Source organism: Notolepis coatsorum (genome assembly GCF_963971535.1).
Source record: "Notolepis coatsorum genome assembly, chromosome: 7".
NCBI lineage: Eukaryota > Metazoa > Chordata > Actinopteri > Aulopiformes > Paralepididae > Notolepis > Notolepis coatsorum.
In genome coordinates, this window is record NC_140171.1 from 14,128,588 (window position 1) to 14,152,963 (window position 24,376).

At 45.2% G+C, this 24,376-nt stretch overlaps 1 protein-coding gene across 1 annotated transcript; it reads right to left on the minus strand.

Annotated features, from left to right (window-relative positions):
* Nucleotides 1–152: 152 nt before the first annotated feature.
* Nucleotides 153–22,110, minus strand: LOC311232441 (beta-1,3-N-acetylglucosaminyltransferase lunatic fringe-like). Its single transcript, XM_084319242.1, has 8 exons — nt 21,599–22,110; nt 11,348–11,396; nt 9,924–10,026; nt 9,619–9,772; nt 5,981–6,066; nt 4,190–4,349; nt 3,282–3,367; nt 153–358 (listed from the first exon to the last, which is right to left on the minus strand). Exons 1-8 carry the CDS (start codon nt 22,007–22,009, stop codon nt 292–294), a joined length of 1,116 nt encoding a protein of 371 aa, XP_084175368.1. The 5' UTR covers nt 22,010–22,110; the 3' UTR covers nt 153–291.
* Between the last annotated feature and the right edge of the window lie 2,266 nt (nt 22,111–24,376).

A 24,376-nucleotide genomic window follows, 5' to 3' on the forward strand; every position in this document is an offset into this window, starting at 1 on the left:
CTTTGGTAGACACACAACTGCGGTTCGTAGGGTTCATTCCCACTTTGATGAACCGTTTGGCTGGTAAAATGCTAAAAGTGTCCAGCTACCAGCAGCTACGTTGGTCTGATAGTCTCCAGCCCTGCGCTCAGACGTGCGAGGGGGCAGCCACAGGAGGGGGGAGTGACTGGACTCGACCTCCTCCTCTACTCCTGGACGAGGCTTCTCTCTTCTCTTCCTCTGTGGAGAAGGAGGGCTCCTATACAGTGACCGTCCAGACGCCGTCCGTCCGTCCGTGTGCCTGGTGCGGTGCTAGAGTCTCTGCGGGCTGAGGCACGAGGGAGTGTCTGGGTACAGCAGACAATGGACAGACTTGAACCTGCGAGAGAGAGAGAGAGAGAGACGGAAATCAGCCTCACAATGTGTGGAAACCACCCGCTGGGACCTTCGGAATAACAATGCGAGTGTAGGCTAGTGTTCACACGCACGCACGCACGCACGCACGCAGGCACACACACACACACACACACACACACACACACACACACACGCGCACGCGCACACACACACACACACACACACACACACACACACACACACACACACACACACACACACAATGGACAAAGGCAGGAAACAGGTCACTGTGTCAGTAAAGCACACACTGTGCACATAGAACACAATTGTAGCACCCCCCCAAGTCAAAAAAAAAAAGATAAGAATATCATCTGAAAGCATACCTTGTATACTTTCATATACGTTTTAAAACCGAGAAATCCGAAAGCGGGAAAATTCATATCCGAAAACAGGAAAAGATAAAACGGATTTCATAAGGGCCCTAAATTCACTCTGAAAATCTGCTCCGCTCTGATAAACGGACTCTTCGGTCAGAGCGTCCAGCGTGCAACTCTGAGCCCTCAGAATTTCCGAACAACTTGAGTGCGCTCGCTCTGACACTGGTTGTAAATAGTTACGAGTGTTGTATGTGCCTCCCTGTATTGTAAATAGTTCATATGTGTGTTGTCACTACTGTATGTACTGTATAATTGTAAATAAGTTATTTTATGTATATTTATTTACCTAATTTATGTGCAATCGTTTCATTTCAGCTCAGTGTAAAGAAATGCACCCATACTAACAACCGCCTTACTGGGCCTACCACCCCCCCGGAAAAAATCCTAGAGGAAACACGGCTACACATTAATTAATGTGAAAGCACATAAAAAGTACCAGAAATACATTGCAAGTATAAGGGTGCTAGCTGGTACCTTGTAGGGTCATTCAGAGGTGTTATAAGGGTGTTAGCTGGTACCTTGTAGGGTCTTTCAGAAAGTGTTATAAGGGTGCTAGCTGGTACCTTGTAGGGTCTTTCAGAAGGTGTTATAAGGGTGCTAGCTGGTACCTTGTAGGGTCTTTCAGAAGCTGTTATAAGGGTGCTAGCTGGTACCTTGTAGGGTCTTTCAGAAAGTGTTATAAGGGTGCTAGCTGGTACCTTGTAGGGTATTTCAGAAGCTGTTATAAGGGTGCTAGCTGGTACCTTGTAGGGTCTTTCAGAAAGTGTTATAAGGGTGCTAGCTGGTACCTTGTAGGGTCTTTCAGAAGCTGTTATAAGGGTGCTAGCTGGTACCTTGTAGGGTATTTCAGAAGCTGTTATAAACAGGTAACAGGTAACATGGTGGGACATCTCGGTATCTGTACATAGTTATTTACAGAGCATATAGGACATGCTGGGTCCTTTGGTAGTGCAATACACTGTTACTGTTGTTATACTATTTCTAAAGTGACCTTTCCCTTTTGGCCATAAGTGTGGGCGTGTGCGGCATGAGTGTGTGCCTGCTCATGTTAAAGTGGCTAGTGTGCGAGCGTGCACAGCGTGCGTGTCGTGTGTGTGTTCATGTGTGCTTGTGTGTGAGAAGTTCAGTGTTCTGTGGCACTCAGTGTTCATTGTTCAAGGCTCTGATGGCCTGGGGGAAGAAGCTGAGCCGAAGCCTCTCTGTCCTAGTAGCTGGGGTTCGCAGGCGTCTGCCTGACCTCAGCAGCTGGAACAGGCTGTTATTGGGGTGGTGAGGGTCTTTCATTATTCTGCAGGCTCTGGATTTGCACCTCTTTTAGGGTCTTTCAGAAGGTGTTATAAGGGTGCTAGCTGGTACCTTGTAGGGTCTTTCAGAAGGTGTTATAAGGGTGCTAGCTGGTACCTTGTAGGGTCTTTCAGAAGGTGTTATAAGGGTGCTAGCTGGTACCTTGTAGGGTCTTTCAGAAGGTGTTATAAGGGTGCTAGCTGGTACCTTGTAGGGTCTTTCAGAAGGTGTTATAAGGGTGCTAGTTGGTACCTTGTAGGGTCTTTCAGAAGGTGTTATAAGGGTGCTAGCTGGTACCTTGTAGGGTCTTTCAGAAGGTGTTATAAGGGTGCTAGCTGGTACCTTGTAGGGTCTTTCAGAAAGTGTTATAAGGGTGCTAGCTGGTACCTTGTAGGGTCTTTCAGAAGCTGTTATAAGGGTGCTAGCTGGTACCTTGTAGGGTATTTCAGAAGCTGTTATAAACAGGTAACAGGTAACATGGTGGGACATCTCGGTATCTGTACATAGTTATTTACAGAGCATATAGGACATGCTGGGTCCTTTGGTAGTGCAATACACTGTTACTGTTGTTATACTATTTCTAAAGTGACCTTTCCCTTTTGGCCATAAGTGTGGGCGTGTGCGGCATGAGTGTGTGCCTGCTCATGTTAAAGTGGCTAGTGTGCGAGCGTGCACAGCGTGCGTGTCGTGTGTGTGTTCATGTGTGCTTGTGTGTGAGAAGTTCAGTGTTCTGTGGCACTCAGTGTTCATTGTTCAAGGCTCTGATGGCCTGGGGGAAGAAGCTGAGCCGAAGCCTCTCTGTCCTAGTAGCTGGGGTTCGCAGGCGTCTGCCTGACCTCAGCAGCTGGAACAGGCTGTTATTGGGGTGGTGAGGGTCTTTCATTATTCTGCAGGCTCTGGATTTGCACCTCTTTTAGGGTCTTTCAGAAGGTGTTATAAGGGTGCTAGCTGGTACCTTGTAGGGTCTTTCAGAAGGTGTTATAAGGGTGCTAGCTGGTACCTTGTAGGGTCTTTCAGAGGTGTTATAAGGGTGCTAGTTGGTACCTTGTAGGGTCTTTCAGAAGGTGTTATAAGGGTGCTAGCTGGTACCTTGTAGGGTCTTTCAGAAGGTGTTATAAGGGTGCTAGCTGGTACCTTGTAGGGTATTTCAGAAGGTGTTATAAGGGTGCTAGCTGGTACCTTGTAGGGTATTTCAGAAGCTGTTATAAGGGTGCTAGCTGGTACCTTGTAGGGTCCTCCTCCAGGGAAAGGGGGCCTCGTAGGTTAACGGTGTTCCTACTGCTCTCCACTGTGCCGTAGCTGAGGGTCACCTGGACAGAGAGATTCAAGTCTAAAGTCAAATACAAATATACTGTAGATTTATGATAGTTTCAAGTTTGTTTATTAATTGTCATAGTAAAATACAGAATACTTTATCATGAAATGCTTTTTTCTGTATGAGCCCCTGGGAGTGTGCTAGATAAAAACAGATACAAAGTATAAAATAGAATAGAAAAAGTCAAAAGTACGTAAAATAAAGTGTTCAGTCAATATACATATATACAATATAGAGTATATTGATATGAGATAAGATAAGTTAAAGCATCAACATAATTTTTATATGTATATAATATATATTAAGAATATCATGACACAAAGCAGCACATCTCATTACACAACCCCCAGTAGCAGCACAGCACACCCTCAGTGCTGCTACTGGGGGAAATCAACCAAAGATGGAATCGTGAACTTAGAGAATCGTTACACCACTAGTAAAGAGCGCACATGCATACAGTGTTTGCATGTGGATGTGTTTGAGTATCTGCAGGTTTCAACAAGTTACATTTAAGGTTTTTAAGACCTTAAGGACCTTAGGGTTAATACCATTATAGCGACACTGAACTGGCGGCTGAACATTTGATATATTTAATATTATTTAATCTCCCGACAGACGGCTGCCCCCCGGTGTGTGTGTGTTTGTGTGAGTGTGTTTGTGCATGTGTGTGTGTGTGTGTGTGTTTGTGCATGTGTGTGTGTGTGTGTTTGTGCATGTGTGTGTGTGTGTGTGTTTGTGCATGCATGTGTGTGTTTGTGTGTGTGTGTTTGTGCGTGCGTGTGAGCGTGTGTGTGTGTGTGTGTGTGCGTGTGTGTACCTGGCTGTGTATGTCAGAGACCAGTCCCAGGTTCTCCAGGTGGGAGTGGAACAGCGGCGACCGGACAAGCCCCACCCCTAGCAACGCCTCGATGATGTAACCCACGGTGCAGTCGTCAGGGAGACGAATACGCTCAGCTGTCACCGTGAAGGCACCATCACTTTAAAGAGAGAGAGAGAAAGAGAAGCCATTTAAGTATATTTGTGATTCACTGGTGTGGCTGTTGTGCTGTTGTTATATGTCTGCCTTGACTGTCTCAGTGTCTTATCATGCCACTACATCACTGTGACCTGAGAGAGAGAGAGAGAGAGAGAGAGAGAGAGAGAGAGAGAGAGAGAGAGAGAGAGAGAGAGAGAGAGAGAGAGAGGAGAGATAGAGAGAGAAAGAGAAAGAGAGAGAGAGAGAGAAGGAGTGTAATAAGAGAGAGTATGTAAGAGAGAGGAAGAGAAAGAAAGAGAGAGAGAAAGAACAGGAAGAAAGAGAAATAAAGAGAGGAAGAGAGAGAGAGAGGTGGACTTCATTGTTATGAATGAATGAATCATGGAAATCCTTCACCAGCACTGTGTAGCAGCCAACCTTGGGCTACGCAGGTTCAATGGCTGTCAGTCACTGGCACCAGGCACACATCACACTACACAATGGCTGCCATACACACAGGCACCAGGCACACGTCACACTACACAATGGCTGAAGGCCTTGAGAGACGAGGATTGATACCAGCCAAGTAAGGGGATGGATGGCCAGGTGGCCCTGATATCAGACCTGATGGGGAATGTGTCCAGGAACGTCAGGAAACCCCCTACTCTTTATGATCGAAGCCTGGGGCTCTGTAAAAGGTGCTGTAAGTGGTATTTTATGTTAAAATTAGTGTTAAATAGCTCTACATTCCGACAGCCATCCCTGATATATAGCGTGTTTGGTCAGTAACATGGGGTCTCCCAGTCCCTCCACTCTGCAGTAAACACTAAATACATTTTCTGGTATCCCTTCCCACTTTATCCAATCAGGAGAGAAAATCCTAGATATTTTTATTTCATATTTCAAGACATCTTGTCAAGCCAAGTATGCTTACAGCACTGGTAGATTATTTTACTTGTCTCAAGGACACATTTAGCTTAAAACTAGTTTTTATTTCTTATTTTCATCAGACCATTTTTTGCAGTGTGGAGTTCTCTATCCTGATTGGATAAAGTGGGAACGGAACACCAGAACATTTATTCACTGCAGAGCGGAGAGACTGGACTTATTATTTTAACATGTAGACCACTTGTTTTAACAAAACAAAACAATACCACTTACAGCTACTTGAATGACCGAATTCAGTAAAATTCGTAGGGCTGACCCCGATTAGTCGAATAGTCGACTAATCGATCGAAAGGAACCGTAGTTGACTGCCAACCTCTTAGTTGAATGCAAAGAAAAAAATTTATAATATACATTTAAAAAAAATTATCATTCTTTCTAAAAGCAAGGAGGGCTAACGCTAATGGCGCGCATACCAGAGAGGCTAACAGCCTAAGAAAATGGGCAGAGGCACATCTAATGAACACACTAGACTAGACAAATATCAAGATGTCCAATTGCATACTTTTGCAGAGGACAAGAAGCCTTCAGTCGACTCCTTCAGATAAGCACCCCCCACAGCCCAAATGGAATGATACCAATCAAAGTCGACTATACAAATCCTTAGTCGGGGACAGGCCTACAAATTCTAAGGACTACGTGGCACTACTGCCCCGTGTGGCCGCGCTGCCGGGGAAGCGGTTGACGTTGATCTGAAGGAACACTCACCCGGCCCAGGGGCTCATCTTGAGGGCGAGGCCGCGGCTCACACAGAACCCTGCGCCTCCCGTGGCGAACCAGAAGCTCACCTGCTTCTGCAGAAGAAGAAGAACACAGCGACACGACACACCGTCATCAGTGCCGTTAGATTCAAGTCCAGCCTAAAGACATGGCTCAAAAGCATCATGTGCATATCCGTGGAGTGAAGTTGTGGAATAACTGACCTGAAAACATCAACATTAGTAAACATATTGCACTATTTAAAAAGCAGCTTAAAAAAATACACATTAGAGAAATATAGAAATGAGTAATGCTGATAAACGAAGTTATGTTATATTGTGTTATGTAGTGTTGTATTTACTACTGCTGTCAAGCGACTCAAGTTTTTTTTGTACTATAGTCAAATGTATATTATATATTAATGTATTGTACTAAATTATGTTATATCAAGTAAAATTAATGGAGTAAAACATTTAAATGTAAGGGGTAGGGATCAATAAGCTTAGCTTCCCTCTACTCCTTTTTTGAACATGTCAACTAACTACATTGCTCTTGACTTTTTGTTTATCATTTCTTTTTCATTCTGATTATTCTGTTTGACAAAGCTTGATATTATGACTTATTTAGAGGAATGTAAAGAATACATGTTCAAAAATAAACTTTTTCATTCATTCATTCATTCAAAAGAGACTATAATTAATAATAATAATAATAATAATAATTCATTTATTTTATATAGCGCTTCTCAATGACCCGAAGTCGCTGACAATAGGCAAAAGAAAAACAAAGAAACATAGAACCACAGGGAAACGGGGAACAATGTGAATACACAAGAACATAAGAGCCACGAGTAGCAGACAACAAATACAGGAGCCAGTAGGGGAGACAGTCAGGAAGTGAGTAAGGGAAACCGATGGGGGGGGGGGGGGGGGGCAGGAGAGGAGAGAAGGTAGGGCAGGGGAAAAGGGGGTGGTAGGCGTAGGTTGGAGGAGGGTGGTTATGGGTAGGGACGGTTAAATGCTCCTCGTCCAATCAACAGTCATCTCCCGCCTCGACTACTGCAACGCACTGCTCGCTGGCCTCCCGGCCACTGCCACTAAGCCTCTTCAACTCATTCAGAACGCAGCGGCCCGCCTGATCTCAAACCTACCGAAGTCGGCCCATGTCACCCCACTTCTTAGGGACCTGCACTGGCTCCCCATTGCTGCACGAATCCGCTTCAAGGCCCTCGACCTAGCATACCGTGCGGCAAAGGGAACTGCTCCCGCCTACCTCCGGTCAATGGTCTCTAACTACACACCCTCAAGACCCCTACGCTCTGCATCTTCTGGCCGCCTCAGACCTACTCCTATCCAAGCTCCGGGAGGGTCATCAAAGAGAAGTCGCCTATTCTCAGTCCTTGCCCCACAATGGTGGAATGAACTACCCACCCCAGTTAGGACAGCCGAAACACGTCCAATCTTTCGCCGTCGACTAAAGACGCACTTCTTCAACCATTATCTGAATTAAAAAAAAAAAAAAAAAAAAAAATCTAACCCTAACTAACCATACTGTCATGCACTTGTCCTAATAAACTAACCTACACTGTAGCACTCAACACTTTGATGAACATTGTTACTCAGCTGATAGAGTTGTGCTCTTCCTGATGTAGGAAGAACAGGTAGGTTTTGAGACGGGATTTGAAGGTGGAGAGTGAGGGAGAGTACCCTTTTAGTTTAGTTTAGTTTGATTAACCTAGATATTCAGCTAAAGGCACCTTTACATGTTTGTATGTGTCTAACTATGTTATGTCTATGTGATGTGTTGTGATGTCATGTGTCTTTTTATGCGTCTCTGATGTCTGTATGATGATGCATGTCTGAACACTTCGTTCCCCAGTACCCCCCTACAAGGACCACAATGGAAATAAGCTCTGAGCTTTTTTGTGTCTATCCTTGGCAGTATTTCCAGACTATGCTTCTGTCACATGTTATTTTATATATTGTCAAATAAAGTAATTCGTTCATTCACTCCTTCACCCTGTGAGACCTCCAGTAGCCCCCCAGGCCTGAATCTACTTCAATAACTCACCACCCACAGCCAAGAACCTGGGCAAGCAGAGTCATATCCAGTATTGCCCACTTTTGTGCACAGGAACATGGCAGACCCCTCCCACCCCGGCCACAGCCTCTTCACCCTGCTCCCCTCTGGGAGAAGACTGCGGATCCCAAAGGCTGTGAAGCCCGTCACAGACTGAGAGTTTTTTTCCCTCAGCCGCCAGGCTGATCAATGACTCAGGCCCCCCCCCCCCCCACCGCCCGAGTGACACTTGCACAATAACAATGACAAAAATACTGCACTGGGGCTGACTGGAACTCTGCACTTTACTTTACACTTATATATATATATATATATATATATATATAATTTATTTATTTATTCAAATTATTAATCCTTCACTGCACTGTCTTTGTCCTGTGTCTGTTGTTGCTGTTGCTGTTGAAAAACGGATTTATGGAAAAATGCATACACTGGAATTGCCGAAACAATTACCAATGTGTTTACACATATGGCTTATTAAAGGAATCTGAATCTGAATGACCAAAAACCAGTCTGACTAGAACACATCGATAAGGACCAGAAGAACACATCAGTGAGGGCTAGAACACATCAGTAAGGGCCAGAAGAACACATCAGTAAGGGCCAGAAGAACACATCAGTAAGGGCCAGAAGAACACATCAGTGAGGGCTAGAACACATCAGTGAGGGCTAGAACACATCAGTAAGGGCCAGAAGAACACATCAGTGAGGGCTAGAACACATCAGTGAGGGCTAGAACACATCAGTAAGGGCCAGAAGAACACATCAGTGAGGACTAGAACACATCAGTGAGGGCTAGAACACATCAGTAAGGGCCAGAAGAACACATCAGTGAGGGCTAGAACACATCAGTGAGGGCTAGAACACATCAGTGAGGGCTAGAACACATCAGTAAGGGCCAGAAGAACACATCAGTGAGGGCTAGAACACATCAGTAAGGGCCAGAAGAACACATCAGTAAGGGCTAAAACACATCAGTGCTCACCGTATATACACTGTATCTATCCACACCTGTCTGTACATTGTATATTACTAATGCACTTTACTGTTACATTTGGACTCTGTTTGGATGCCAAACTTATTTTCTTTGTACTGTACTTGTGCTGTATAATGACAATACATTTGATTCTAATCTAATCTAAACACATCAGTGAGGGCTGGAACACATCAGTAAGGACAAGAGGGGCTGGAACACATCAGTGAGGGCTGGAACACATCAGTAAGGGCTGGAACACATCAGTAAGGACAAGAGGGGCTGGAACACATCAGTGAGGGTTGGAACACATCAGTAAGGACAAGAGGGTTTCCCCCATGCTACGCTGCACAGCTGAGATCCTGTGTTGACTGCATGCACTCAGGCGTCAGTGAGTCACAGGTGTGAACAGATACAACATTTGACTGAGTGAGCGAGGAGACATTTTCCCCCAGCGGAAGGCAAGTGATGCAAATGTGATTTTGAATGGAAAGTAAAAAAAAAAAAAAAAAAAAAACGGCTGGCAAGCTAATCGGAATCAAAGAGCTCTATTATATAATGCACCGTTGGCAGATTTCGGCCAATAAAAGCTTACCATGTGGGCGGTACCGAGCCTCTCCGTGGCCTCTATTGGTCGTTCTAGGCTGGGCCGACCGATGTAAACGTCCTGTGTGTGGCTGAAGTGTGAGAGGAGCTTCACTAGAGGGCCGACGTTCACATAGTTATCATCGTCTACATGGCAGAACCACCTGCAACACAGGATGCAAGGGGTTAACGAAGAGGGACATGTGTTTGAATGTATGTTTGAATGTATATATATGTATGTATGTGTGAATGTATTTATATGTATGTATGTATATATGTACGCTGTATGTATGTATGTGTGCGTGTGTATCTTACTTGTTGCCAGAGTGGATAAAGGAGTCGTACTCCTGAGCCATCTTACAGGACAGCGCCTGCCGGTTATGAGCAGCTGAACAGTTTGTAACGATCAGGTGGCCTCCTGGTAACAGACAAAACAATATAGTATTATTAACAAGTGATTTTATTTGTTTCAACACCATTTCATATTTGTATCTTTCCTAATCAGTTTTATGTTGCCATGTCATGTGGTGTTTTGAACCATGCTGGGAATGTGTTTTGTATTATTGTCACATGCTGTTCCAAAAAGGAGTTGCATTGTTGTTACAAAAAAGCAAATGAGGCCTCTGATGTGTGTACTTGCTCCTACCTTTTCTAAAATAACCAACCAAGCAGCCAGCCAGTCAGCCAACTAAGCAACCAACTAACTAACCAACCAATTAACCAGCCAGTCAGCCAACTAAGCAACCAACCAGCCAGCCAACCAACTAACTAACTAACCGACCAACCAGCCAGGCAGCCAACTAAGCAACCAACCAACCAACTAACTAACCAACCAACCGACCAACCAGCCAACTAAGCAACCAACCAACTAACCAACCGACCGACCAGCCAGGCAGCAAACTAACCAACCAACCAACCAGCCGGCCAGCCAACTAGCCAACCAACCAGCCATCCACCCACATCAGCCAACTACCGGTAACTGTTTCAGAAGGCTAATAAGAATGTTAGCCAGTTAGCTGTAGTACGTATGGTGAAGACTAATAAGAATGTTAGCCATTTAGCTGTAGTACATAATGGTGAAGAAGGCTAATAATAATGTTAGCCTGTTAGCTGTAGTACATAGGTGAAGAAGGCTAATAAGAATGTTAGCCAGTTAGCTGTAGTACGTATGGTGAAGAAGGCTAATAAGAATGTTAGCCAGTTAGCTGTAGTACGTATGGTGAAGAAGACTAATACGAATGTTAGCCAGTTAGTTGTAGTACGTATGGTGAAGAAGGCTAATAAGAATGCTAGCCAGTTAGCTGTAGTACATATTGTGAAGAAGACTAGAATGTTAGCCAGTTAGCTGTAGTATGTATGGTGAAAACTAATACGAATGTTAGCCAGTTAGCTGTAGTAGTACGTATGGTGAAAACGAATATGGATGTTAGCCAGTTAGCTGTAGTACGTATGCTACGTGTGTTTCCATTGTTGATTGAGCCAGGCTGACTTCCTGGTCTGTTTTTGTCCAGTCAGCAGCCTGCTTCCTGGTTTCTAAGCAACAACAATACTACTGCTTCCTGTCACATCTCTGCAACTGGAGATAATATTGCCACTCAGCAAAACTGTGTGTGTGTATGTACAGTATATATGAATGTGTGTGCATGTATGTATGTATGTATGTATGTATGTATGTATGTATGTGTATGTATGTATGCATGTATATATGTATGCATGTATGTAAATTATATGTAACTCACCAATCCTCTTCCTCAGTTTCTCATCCTCTTCATCAGTGAATATGTAAGTCTGTGAAAACACACACACCAGTTAGACATTATATTTAGTATATTATTCCCAGGCTGACCTACAGTATAAGCACATTGAGAGGCTGGTCGTATGGCGCTCTCACTGTTCCAGCACCATTGTTCAACACAGGCTTGTTGACCTCAAGTGAGGCTATACTTGTTTCCTCAGTCATACACACACAGTCACACACAGAGAGAGACACACAATAACACACACAGACACAGTCAGAGAGAGAGAGAGAGAGAGAGAGAGAGAGAGAGAGAAAGAGAGAGAGAGAGACAGTCACACACAGAGACACACACAGTGAGAGATACACACAGTAACATAGAGAGACACACAATCACACACAGAGACACACAGTAACACAGAGAGACACACACACAGTCACACAGAAAGAGACACACAGTCACACAGAGAGACACAATCACACAAAGAGAGATACACACACACACAGACACACACAGAGAGGGGTACACACAGTCACACAGAGACACACAGTCACATATAGACACACACATAGAGACACACAGTCACACAGAGAGATACACACACGGTAACACACAGAGATAGACACACACAGTGAGACACACACACACCCTGTCACACACACAGAGACACACACACAGTCATATACACACTCACACAGACACAATGGTGCTGATATTGGGACGAAGCCAAAACAAAGGTAACCCTGTCTATCAACGCCAGAGCAGCTGACCCTGTGTGTGTGTGTGTGTGTGTGTGAGTGAGAGTGTGTGTGTGTGTGAGAGTGTGAGTGTGTGTGTGTGAGTGTGTGTGTGTGTGAGGGGGGTTATTCAAATAAGTATTAATGTACTGAGTGACAGGGATGTGGTTCAGTGGGTGTTTGTGTATGTATGCCTGTGTGTGTATATGTACCGTTATGTGTATGCGCCTGTGCGCTTGTACAAATACATCCACTCCATCACGCTGGTCGACAGGGTGTGTGTGTGTGTGTGCACACGTGCATGCAAGCGTGTCCACTGTATTCACACGTGTGTTGAGTGACAGGGCTGAGGGTCAGTGAGCACAGAGGAAGCAGGCAGACCCCTAGTCTCTCCACAGGAAGGAAGCTCGCACCCTGCCCCCCCCCCCCCCCCTCCTCACTGCACCAGGGTCAGGACCCCCCCGCCCCCTCCCAACCACCCCTGCTATGCAGCACAAATTCAATTATATATATATTTTTAAAGCGGGCAAAACAATGAGCTTGAGGATGGAGGAGAGAGAGAGAGAGAGAGAGAGAGAGAGAGAGAGAGAGAGATAGGATGGCAGTGAAAGAAAGGCAGGAGTGAGAGAGAAAGAAAGAGCGAAATAATGAATAGAGAGAAAAAGAGAGAGAGAGAGGGCAAACCAGCCAGCTGTGCATTTTCATCACCACTGCCTTTCACTGAGCTCCTTAAGCCACCCAGAGTCAGCCAGAGTGTGTGTGTGTGTGTGTTACAACTCACATGATTACACCAATGTAACCTCGTGTGTTTGCACGGGTGTAGGTGTGTGTGGTGGTGGGTGGGTGGGTGGGGGTGGGGGGCTGCATGGGGTGTAGGAAAGGGGGAGGAGAGAGGGGGAGAGAGAGGGGGAGAGAGGGGGGGGGGTTGATGGCCGGTCAGCAGGAGTTGAGTTTTACAACACAGGAAACTGTTGTAGTAAGAAGACCATGACAATAACAACTCCTGGTGGAGAGAGAGGGGGGGAGGGAGAAGGAGGGAGGGGAGAGACAGACACACAGATAGTGAGACAGGGAGGAAGAGAGAGAGAGGGAAAGAGATATATTTTTGAAACGTTTGAAATATTACCCCAACTGAAGTCACTGTTTTGGAACATAGGTCTCGTTTGTGACATGCACATTTTGAATTTGAGAGAGAGAGAGAGACAAAGGGGGGGAGGGAGGGTAGAGGGAGAGGGAGAAGCAGAGAGAGGAAGGGGGGTCTGTGTGTGTCTGTGGTGGAGGAGTTGAGGTCATTATGTTTTGGGTAGTTTTAAAAGGGAGTCTTTACAGAACAATAACGTTGCCAGAGTGGCGGGTTTTGGCTCCTCGTCAGCCTGGGTTTGCTTGAGGGTGGTGGGGTGGTCAGTGTTAATTTAGTCAACGAAAATGACCACTAAATAATGGTCGTCAACGAAGCTTTTCCCCCTGACGAAAACGAGACAAGACGTCACGTTAATGGAGATCATGTGACACTAACGTGACGAAATTATTCATGCGTTGTCGTTGACAAAAGACGACGACACAAAATGTAATTTACAAAATAAACGGGCCGGATGTTACATTGTTGTTGTTGTTGTTGTGAAGCTAGCGTATTAGCAGGTAGCTGTGTTGTGTATGAGAAAGGAAGTATCAACCTGTAAAACCCCATATTGAGCTGGAAATAAAGCACCATACAGAAAAGGAAACTCTCCTCTTTGATCCACCACAATAGAGCACATTAAATAGCTAACATAAGTCTAACCAGCTAGCACTAACGTTAGCTTTTTGGAAAAGCTCACGGCAACTTATGAGGCTGTAACTGAGTGGCGAGACTAAACAAAAAAGAAGAAATCGAAAATAAACAAAAAAGACTAAAACGAAAATGCTCAGACAGACCTGTAGTTGACTAAAACTTGACTAAACGAAAAATAGATAAAGGTGACTAAATATGATGAAAACGGAAAAGAGCATTTGAGACGTGACTAAGACTAAAATAAAAAATTGCTGATGAAATTATTTTAACACTGGTGGACGTACTGAAGGCTCTTCATCAGCCTGGTTTTGCTTGAGGGTGATGGTTCTGAAGGCTGTTCATCAGCCTGGTTTTGCTTGAGGGTGGTGGTTCTGAAGGCTGTTCATCAGCCTGGTTTTGCTTGAGGGTGGTGGTTCTGAAGGCTGTTCATCAGCCTGGTTTTGCTTGAGGGTGGTGGTTCTGAAGGCTGTTCATCAGCCTGGTCTTGCTTGAGGGTGGTGGTTCTGAAGGCTGTTCATCCACCATGACACACTGGAAGCTGAAGGTACTTGGAGCGCAGACATCACGCGCCACTAGGGCTGTACTGAATGTCATTTTTTTTAAGCTTCTATTGAAGTTTTTGAATAAAGCGTATACATTTAGTTTTAGGGTTTTCTCCAAAAAAAATCCTCAATTTGAATAAAGTGATTAATCTGATTAAATTAGTGATTTTTTCAAATTAAATAAATGTTCTAGTTAATGAATATAACTAGGCAGTTTCGTCAACGTAAATAATCCAATAAGGGCACGGTTGGGAAGAAAGTGATGGTGACGTCTTGATGGAGCGCAGAGCGCCAAGCGGATGCAGATAGGATACATCATTTTATGATAAATGTTTTATTTAAGTTTTTATGACGAGTCATATACTATAATAGTATAATACTATAATATTAGTGTAGTATAGCCTAATCTTTATCTGCAACTGTGAAGAAAAACCCCATTGGTTTAAACAGAATAAAAAAATTTATTAAAATAAAAAAATTAAAAATAGAAATAAATGAAAGGTAATCCTAATGTAGGGCGGCTAAGTGGGCAAGGCGCTCGCCACTAATGCAGGAGATGCTGGGTTCGAGCCCAGCTCTCGGCATTGCTACCAGCTTGGCTGGTCGTTCATACTAACACAATTGGCAGTGTAAGGGGTGGGAAAGCTGGTGGGTGGGGATCGGACGTTGTGGACAGCGACTCCTACAGGTCGGTTGGTGCGCCTGCGCAGCAGAATCAGGAAGTGACGGGGGCAGCGTGAGCCTCCCACGCGTTACTCCTCGCCGCTGTGAGATCGCGCTGTGCAGGTGAAAAGATGCGACAGCTGCCTCCTCGAGTACCGGAGGGGACACGTGATGCCAGGCTTCGTCCACATTGCAGCTGACCAGTGGGAGGCATGGCCTAACAGCGTTCGAGACAGGGGAGGGTAGAATTGGACAATACGAAATTGGGATGGGAGAAAAATAGAAAATGGGAGAAAAAGTAGATAAAAATAAATAAATAAAAGATAATCCTAATTGATTTAGAATTCGAATGTCAACATTATGAATGAAGCTTCGAAACTTCGAACTATTGGGTACAGCCCTACGCGCCACCCACTTCCCTTCACCGCCCGTGTCAATAGGCGCCGTTGTCCGCACACCAGGCGCCCGGCTCGCCGAGGGGTGGGGATAAAAACACCCAGCGCACCGGACGCAGACTCTGGACTGTCTGGGAGATCCACTCGCAGCGACTCAAACGTACACTTTAAAAAAAACATGCTCGCTCTGTTCGCTATATAGCACCCGCATCATGCCTCTCGCCGCTCTGCTCTCGCTCGCTGCCCGTCTGTCAGGGGTGTTACGAGGCCACAGCACCCGGGCTGGGGTCATGGTGGGTTCAGGCTACTGGAAGCCAGACAGAAGCCCCGGGCAGGGAGATGATAAGAGAGGCTAGAAGTCACACGCCTCATGCGACGATTAGGGATGGGTACCTTTCACATTTGAACCGATACCGGTACCTGTGAATCGATACCGGTACCCAACGGTACCTTTTTTCGGTACTTTAGTCTCAAGAAATTTTATTTACCTACCTCAGTCGTAAAAAAAAAATCCAAACTTCAAATAACTACAATTTCGACAGTTTTCGGCTTGTCATTGCTCCGACTGCTTTGTTGTTGAATCAAGTCAAATCCTAGGTAAGCATATATTGTGCGTGTGAACGTTGACATGAAAAAAAGGAAAAAAAAGGAAAAAGAAATTAATACATTTTTTATTTATTTATTAATTTTTTTTTGGTTTCTCACTTGATTCGATACTCGGTAGTACCGAGGTGTTTCGGTTCGGTACCTCAAAAGTACCGAATTCGGTACCCATCCCTAGCGACGATAAGAGGTGGTTTATGACACTAACACCTCCAGGGTTAGGGGTTCAACGCCCTTATTAACTCCATAGGTGGAGCATGACACTAACACTGCCAGCCAGGGGTTAGGGGTTCCATTCCCTGCGTAGCTCAATGTTATATTATAGAGCATGACACTAACACTGCCAGGGGTTAGAGGTTCAGTTCCCTAATTAACTCTGTATGTGGAGCATGACACTCACACTGCCAGGGGTTAGGGGTTCCATTCCCTGTGTAGTTAAATCGTTAGAGCAAGGCACTAGGGTTAGGGGTTCTACTTCCATACTAAGCCACCCATGCCAAAATGCCCTCATGTTGTGTGTGTGTGTTCATCTGTGTGTGATGTGTTCGTCTCTGTGTGTGTGTGTGTGTGTGTGTGTGTGTGTGTGTGTGTGTGTGTGTGCATGTTTACACACTCCTGATGATTACACACTTTTTAACTTCCCACGAGAAAGATGGCAAGTTCCCAGGACATTTGTTTTGATGAGGTAGCAGTCAGTGTGTGAGAATGTTTGTGTGTGTGTGTGTATGTGTGCACGGGTGCATGTGTGTATGTGGAGGTGTTTCATGACTCAGCAGACATGCTGTATTTTGGGGCGTGTCTGGGAAGCAGCAGGTAGCGTTACGCACCTGAGCGTGAGAGCGGACGCAGGAATGTCTATCACACACACACACACACCTGCATGGCCGCCAGCACACACACACACACACACACACAATCAGCTGATTTACCCAACCATGCAGTTTCCTTGAATCTGTGTACATGTCAACAGTCTCTGTGGCACTGAAGTAGCACACGGTACGAGGTGTGGGGGGGGGGGGGGGGGGTGTTTCCACGAGGCTTTCTGTTTGAGGAGACGCACCACTAAACCCCCCCCCCGCCACCCCCACACAAAGTGTTGGAAAATTGCCCCCCCCCCCCCCCCCCCCCCCACTGTTCGGAGGGAGAAAAAAAAAGAATAGTGTGTTTTCTTTTCATGCTCAAAAGGTTTTCTGCTCTGCGTTCCCATACATTCCACTTGTACACACTGTCTGTTCGACTTTCACATAAAACTATGTTCACCCAAAACAAAAAAGGAGACACACCCACCCACCCCGGCACTGTCAGAACCAGCCCATAATAATATTATGGTATAAATAGCCGTACCATCAGAACCAGATACAGGAGCCGATCATTGGTACCGAGGCTGGGAGATGCCCTGGGGATAGTCCAGAACCCCCCCCCCCCCTGCTGATATCAAACATAGAACAATACCCCCCCCCCCCCCCCCTGCTGATATCAAACATAGAACAATACCCCCCCCCTGCTGATATCAAACATAGAACAATACCCCCCCCCCTGCTGATATCAAACATAGAACAATACCCCCCCCCCCCCCCTGCTGATATCAAACATAGAACAATACCCCCCCCCCCCATGTCAAAGATGGAAGAGGCTGTAACTATTCCAGTCACGAGGTTCTTAAAGTGTTTTCAGTGGGACTCAGCGTTCCTGGCGCCTGGTCGTCCTCCATGCTGTTGCAGCGGCAGCGCCAGAGAATTGTGATTGGGGGAGCTACGGGGGGGGGGGGGGCTGGATTGTGATTGGGGGAGCTATGGGGGGGGGGCTGGATTGTGATTGGGGGGATACAGGGGGGCTGGATTGTGATTGGGGGAGCTACGGGGGGGCTGGATTGTGAATGGGGAGATATGGGGGGGCTGGATTGTGATTGGGGGAGATACGGGGGGGGCTGGATTGTGATTGGGGGAGCTGGATTGTGATTGGGGGAGCTACGGGGGGCTGGATTGTGATTGGGGGAGCTGGATTGTGATTGGGGGAGCTACGGGGGGGCTGGATTGTGATTGGGGGAGCTGGATTGTGATTGGGGGAGATACGGGGGGGCTGGATTGTGATTGGGGGAGCTGGATTGTGATTGGGGGAGATACGGGGGGGCTGGATTGTGATTGGGGGAGCTACGGTGGGGGCTGGATTGTGATTGGGGGAGCTATGGGGGGGGGGCTGGATTGTGATTGGGAGAGCTACGGGGGGGCTGGATTGTGATTGGGGGAGCTACGGGGGGCTGGATTGTGATTGGGGGAGCTACGGGGGGGCTGGATTATTTATAGCAGGTGCTAATGAATTTTAATGCAACAAACAATAACAAATAACAGAAAAACAAGAATCAATGATTCCGGGCTAATAGGCTGCATAATTGAAAATGCACGTTATTAAATGTTTAGCGTTATACACCAATACAAGCACAATTAATTCCGTGAATTTAGAATAAACAAATCAAATGCAACCACTCGCTCAAGGACACTTTGACAAGCTGCCCGGGAGGAGCGGGAATCGAACAGGGAACCTCCGGGTTACCAGATGACTGCCCGGGAGGTAGAGCAGTCGTCTGGCAATCCGGAGGACGTTCCCGGTTCGATTCCCGCTCCTCCCGGGCAGCGTGTTGATGTGTCCTTGAGCAAGATACTTAACCCCTATATGCTCCTGATGAGCAGGTTGGCACCTTGCATGGTTGCCTCCACCGTCGGTAAAACGTTTTGTATGTATTAAATATATAAAAAAGCAGCCATTTACCATCTACCTAAGGCAAGGGGGGACTGTACAATCCCTTTAAAAATAAAAGTGTATTTGGCCAGGCCGTCCAGGCATCCCACCAATGGAACTCAATACCTCAAACAATTAGAGTGTCCACATCATATCATTCAAGTGCAGGGTTAGGGAATGGCTCATTGAAAACCAGCACTGTCAACACTGAGGTGTCTGTGTGTGCATGTGTGTGTGCGGATATGGTGCGTTTGTCTATGTCTGGGTCTTTTAATATGTCATGATGTGATCTGTCCCTGTATACATGACTGTATTGTGACCTGTATCCCTATCGTATGTCTATGTGCTCTTTTGTTGTGTTTTTATTCTAATGTTATTTATCTTGATTTTATTCTGTTTTTATTGCTAACCCTTTTTCACACAGGATGATTTTAGCCTGTACCTTCTGGCAGAGGGGGACTGCCAATGGAAATTAGCCTTTTGGCTAAAATTGGGTGCACATTTGTAAAATGTGTTATTAATGTACGCTTATACTTATACACCTGCATATAACATACAACTCTGCATGATAGCATGCTGTATATACCGGATATATATGTTTTAAGTTACTGTATATATACTCATCCACATCAGTCTGTATATAGCTACCTGCATATAATCCTTTTACATATCTGTAGACACTATATCTATCTGTACATATCCCTTACCTACTGTATGGCCAGTATGACTTAGTTACGACCACAGTGTCTTTATACCTGTCTCACTGTACATATTATATTACAACTCTGTACATACATCTGATTAGCACTATATTACTCAGTAGTACTTATTTTATATATACTTTATATCCAGTTTAATCACCTGTACATTCTATATTACTACTGCACTTTACTGTTATACATTTGCACTCTGGTCGGATGCCAAACTTATTTCCGTTGTACTGTACTTGTGCTGCTGTATATGGGGACAATACATTTGAATCTACAGGCCTGCAGGCCACTGTTGGGGAGGATCTCTCATTGAATTGACCCTTCTGAGGTTCTTACGGTTCTCATGAGAGTCCCCCCTTGTCTTCATTGAAAGAGAAACATGCAGGACAATGTGTCTTTGGGCTACGCTAATAAACTTGACTCGTCTCCTAAGTCATGGACCTAAATTGAGGAAGTGCACTGTCCGCCCCCCCCGGGCACCCGGGCTCATTAAAACATAGTAGCCTATTCTTGTCCCGTAGACTAGAGAGGACCCACCCAGCCCCTGACCGCCACCACCAAGGCCCTAAACTAAAGTCTAATGAACACGCTGCTATTGTATTCGGTGTTGTTATCTAATCTGCATCAGTATGCCAACAAACTGTCCTCTCTCTCCCTTTCCTGTAAAAGAAAGGATCTTGAACTGTGTGCAATAGGGCGATGTTATTAAAAACCCTTTCACTACCACCACACTAACCCTTTCACTGGCACACGACAAAGGGTTAACCCTTTCTGGGTTAACCGTCTGCAGTGTGGTATAGTGAAAGGGTTAACCTTCTGTAAGTGTGGTTGCGAAAGGGTTAAAGTCAGAGGGCAGCGTGCCTGCCAGCTATAGTCCTCGGTTCGGTCTCATCAAACATCACAAAGGACGGTCTTGTCTCTGCTGGGAGGCGCCAGCCCCCACTATACCGACCAGTATGGGTCCCGATCAGAGCCGAGGTTCAAAGAATCAAGTGGAACCAATTCTATTTCACAGGGTGTATAACTTTCAATGGATGGGGGAGGAGAGGGGGGGGTCTGTAAGATGTCGATCTACCCTCTTTGGACGGTAACTTGATTTTATTACTGCCCCCCCCCCCCCCGGAGAGCTCCATTGAAACCGCGTTTTCAACTGTGAATAATAGACGACTTCACACCAGTTGACAGAGACGCATGTCTATATAGGCTGAAGCCATTCGTGTCCGCGTCAGTATATAGGGGTATGTTATGGGTGGGTGTATAAACACAGGAGAAATATGGCACCGTGCGTGATGTGAACGTGAACCCATGATCTATTGTAACAGACTATAATATATCAACATGAGTCGGAATGGACTCGTGGCTGGAATACATTAGCCGGATGAAAAATGATGCACAGCTGTCTCGAAGATAGAATGCACAGGCTTCTGAATCTGAAGCATTTGGCTCATATTATTATTATAACTGAAATAAATGATGTGACTCCTGAGTCCTGCTCAAATTCACGAGTTATGTTTCCCATTGTATCATCATCCTATTTCTACCGGTATGAGCAGACCGTTTTATTGATTGATTGAAAACTTTATTTACAGATTGCAGAATGGGTACAATACAGTACGGCTCAATACACACAATTGTTAAGGGGATGCAGACCAGAGAAAGACTTTTGTCTTGTTTACATCAGGGTCCCCCATTTTCAATTCATAATAGAATCGTTATAGTGTTTGCCTATATGTATTCTTGCATTTTGTACTAGTTTGTATGTTGTATATGTGTTTGGTCTTTTTACTCTATGAAGCACAATCTCAGGGGGCTCATACAGACCCAAGCATTTCACTGTAATTTACATTATGTGTGTGACAATTAAATAAAACAAAACTTGAACTTATGGGTTCCAATAATTCGTTATGACTATAGGGGCTTCAATGAATGAATGAAAACGTTATTAACAGATTGCAGAATGGGTACAGTACAGTACGGCTCAATACACACAATTGTTAAGGGGATGCAGACCAGAGAAAGACTTTCGTCTTGTTTACATCAGGGTCCCCCATTTTCAATTCAGATGTTAATAATGCTATGTCGGGTCAAAATCCTTACCTGTTGCATGTTTCTAGAGATCCACGTGTCTAGCAGCAGGTCCAGTCTCTGCCGGTGATACCTCCCGGTGGTCTTCACGGCTATGAACAGGTCCGCGGGAGACAGGTCCTCCACCGGGGCGGGGGGCGCGCCGCTGCTCGCCGGGGAGCCGCTCACCGCTCTCCTCTCTCGGGTCAACTTACTGAAGTACGCGGAGTAGACCTTCGGCTTCTCCCCGCCGGACCCGCTGCTGCTGGCCGCTTGAAGTCGCTTCTCCCCGGGCAGCTTCTCCCCAGGCTCGTCCACCACCACCGGGCTGGCAGGGTGTCGGTTACCGGCGAGCACAAGCAGCATCCCCGCTACGACCAGGCAGGTGACGGTAACGGCCGGTCCCGTTGATGAGATTTTTAGCCTCCCGACGTTTTTCGACATTTTGACAGATTATTAATAATGTATACCCTTCATTTATTAATATTGTGATGAGGGCACATTGACCACATCACCGGAGCCTAAAACATCTCTCTGTCTCGACCAGCAGCCTTCAACTTTCCTTCTATAATAAACTTGCAGTCCTTCCATCATACAGCGGAGAGGAGGCGGGGTGACGCCACGCCCAGGGGGGCGGGTCCGAGCGCATGTTCGGGCCAATGTCCGCCTTGAGCGCTCGAACAGGGGCGTGGTCGACCAGCAAAGAGGTGGGGTTGACGTTTTTTTTAATTGGTATTTTGGTAGAAATGAACTGTTTTCACAAGACATTTGTATTGCTAGCTCAAGTTCAAGTTTCTTTATTAGTTGTCATACATAAATACAGAATACTTTTATATGAAATGCTTCTTTCCGTTTTGCTCCTGAGAGTGTGCTAGATAAAAATAGATAAGTATAAAATAAGTATAAAATAGAAAGTCAAGTACGTAAACCAGTGTAAAACAAAACAAAAATGTTCAATATACATAATACAATATACAATGCAGAGTAGAGAAAAAGTAACTGAGTTACAATACACAGTACAATGCAGAAATGGGATGAGGTACAAGTTAGATGAGGTAACTTAGCTCTCTCCATCTCTCTCTCTCTCTCTCTCTCTCTCCCCCCCCCCTCTCTCTCTCTCTCTCTCTCTCTCTCTCTCTCTCTCTCTCTCTCTCTCTCTCTCTCTCTCTGTATGTATGTATAGGTCTGGGTGGTGACGGATGACATACAACTGGATGGCAGTAATTACATTGTAAACATGCAACTGTAATCAGTTACTGAAAAGCAATTGGAAACCACTGCAGTCGGGGCATGAAAAATAATATCTCCGAGGAGACCGTGCAGCTAGGCATTCCATTTGTTGTACATTTATAAAGTTTGGAAATGGCTTCAGAGTTGTAACTCTACAACCTAAAAGTCACATGCAGTCGATTTGAGAGCAAAGCAACACGAGGTGACATCATCATTACTCTGTATTCCAGTTCCGTATAGCGTTACCATGGCTTTTAGAGATTAAACTATACAAAGATCACAAACGCATGGTTTTCGCATCTAAAAACGATGTTTAGTTTGACTGCTGTTCTGTTTGGTTTTGCTTGGTCCTGCCCCGGGCCCTACAGCCAGAGGCGGCTCTGACCAGTTTGGTGCCCGAGGCAATATTTTAGCTGGTGCCCCCCCTTGCATGCAACCAATTCCACCACCAATCATATATGAATATATACATATATCACAATAATAATAATAATAATAATAATAACTGGACTTTTGAAGAAGTCTTTAATCATCATGCAGTGACACACACATGTGATGGGCAGCACACACAGGAACACACACATGTAATTTTTCTTTTGGGTCGCCGATGAAACCGAGTCTCTGCGCTTGACCCATCCCGTCGTCCTTCCCCACCAAGGGCAGCCGGGAGCAGATAGGGGCCGCGCCCCGGGGACCAATCCAAGTGCTCCTGCCCGTCTTCGTCAGGGAACGCGACAGCGTTAGCGATCTGTTGTGCATGTTTTTCCATTGGGTTTATCTTATTGGGAGGGGAACCCCTCCCTGACAGTGTTAACCACTACACCACCGTACCGCTGGTAATATATATCAAATAATATCATGAATGTACATATCGATAGCATTATATACATATCCATAGTATTTAACTTGAACTTGAAACTTATATACATATCTGTATACAAGAGATTTGCACTACAATTCATACCACCTTACCTAAGTTGTACCTCATCCCATTTCTGCATTGTACTGTATACTGTAAGTCACTGTTTTTACTCTGTATTGTATATTGTACATATGTATATTGACTGAACACTTTTTGTTTACGTATTTTTTACTTTATATTTTATACTTTTTATCTATTTTTATTTTTATCTAGCACACTCCCAGGAGCTCATAACAGAAAAAAGCATTTCATAGAAAAGTATTCTGTATTTTTTTTTACGACAACTAATAAAGAAACTTGAACTTGAACTTGATATCTATATATTCGTATGCCCTATATTCTTATATTATATTTTCCTCCTCTCCTCTTCATCTTTTTCTTCCCTGGGCTTTATTCTTGTTGACATCATACCTATATTTGAATTAGGTTATTGTGGATCAAGCACTCCAACTGTTACCTGGCAAATGAATCCACCTTGCTGGCTATCTGCCTTGGCTGCTATACCTGCAGATCGAATTGCAAATTAAACAAAACAAGTCCGGCCCTAACTTAGCTAATATGCATGTGTATAGCAGCGGGATTCACCTCCTCCTAATGGATTTGCAACTGAAAAGTGCAACGAGAACAGACTGGAGCACCCTATAGACCTCCGTGTGGCT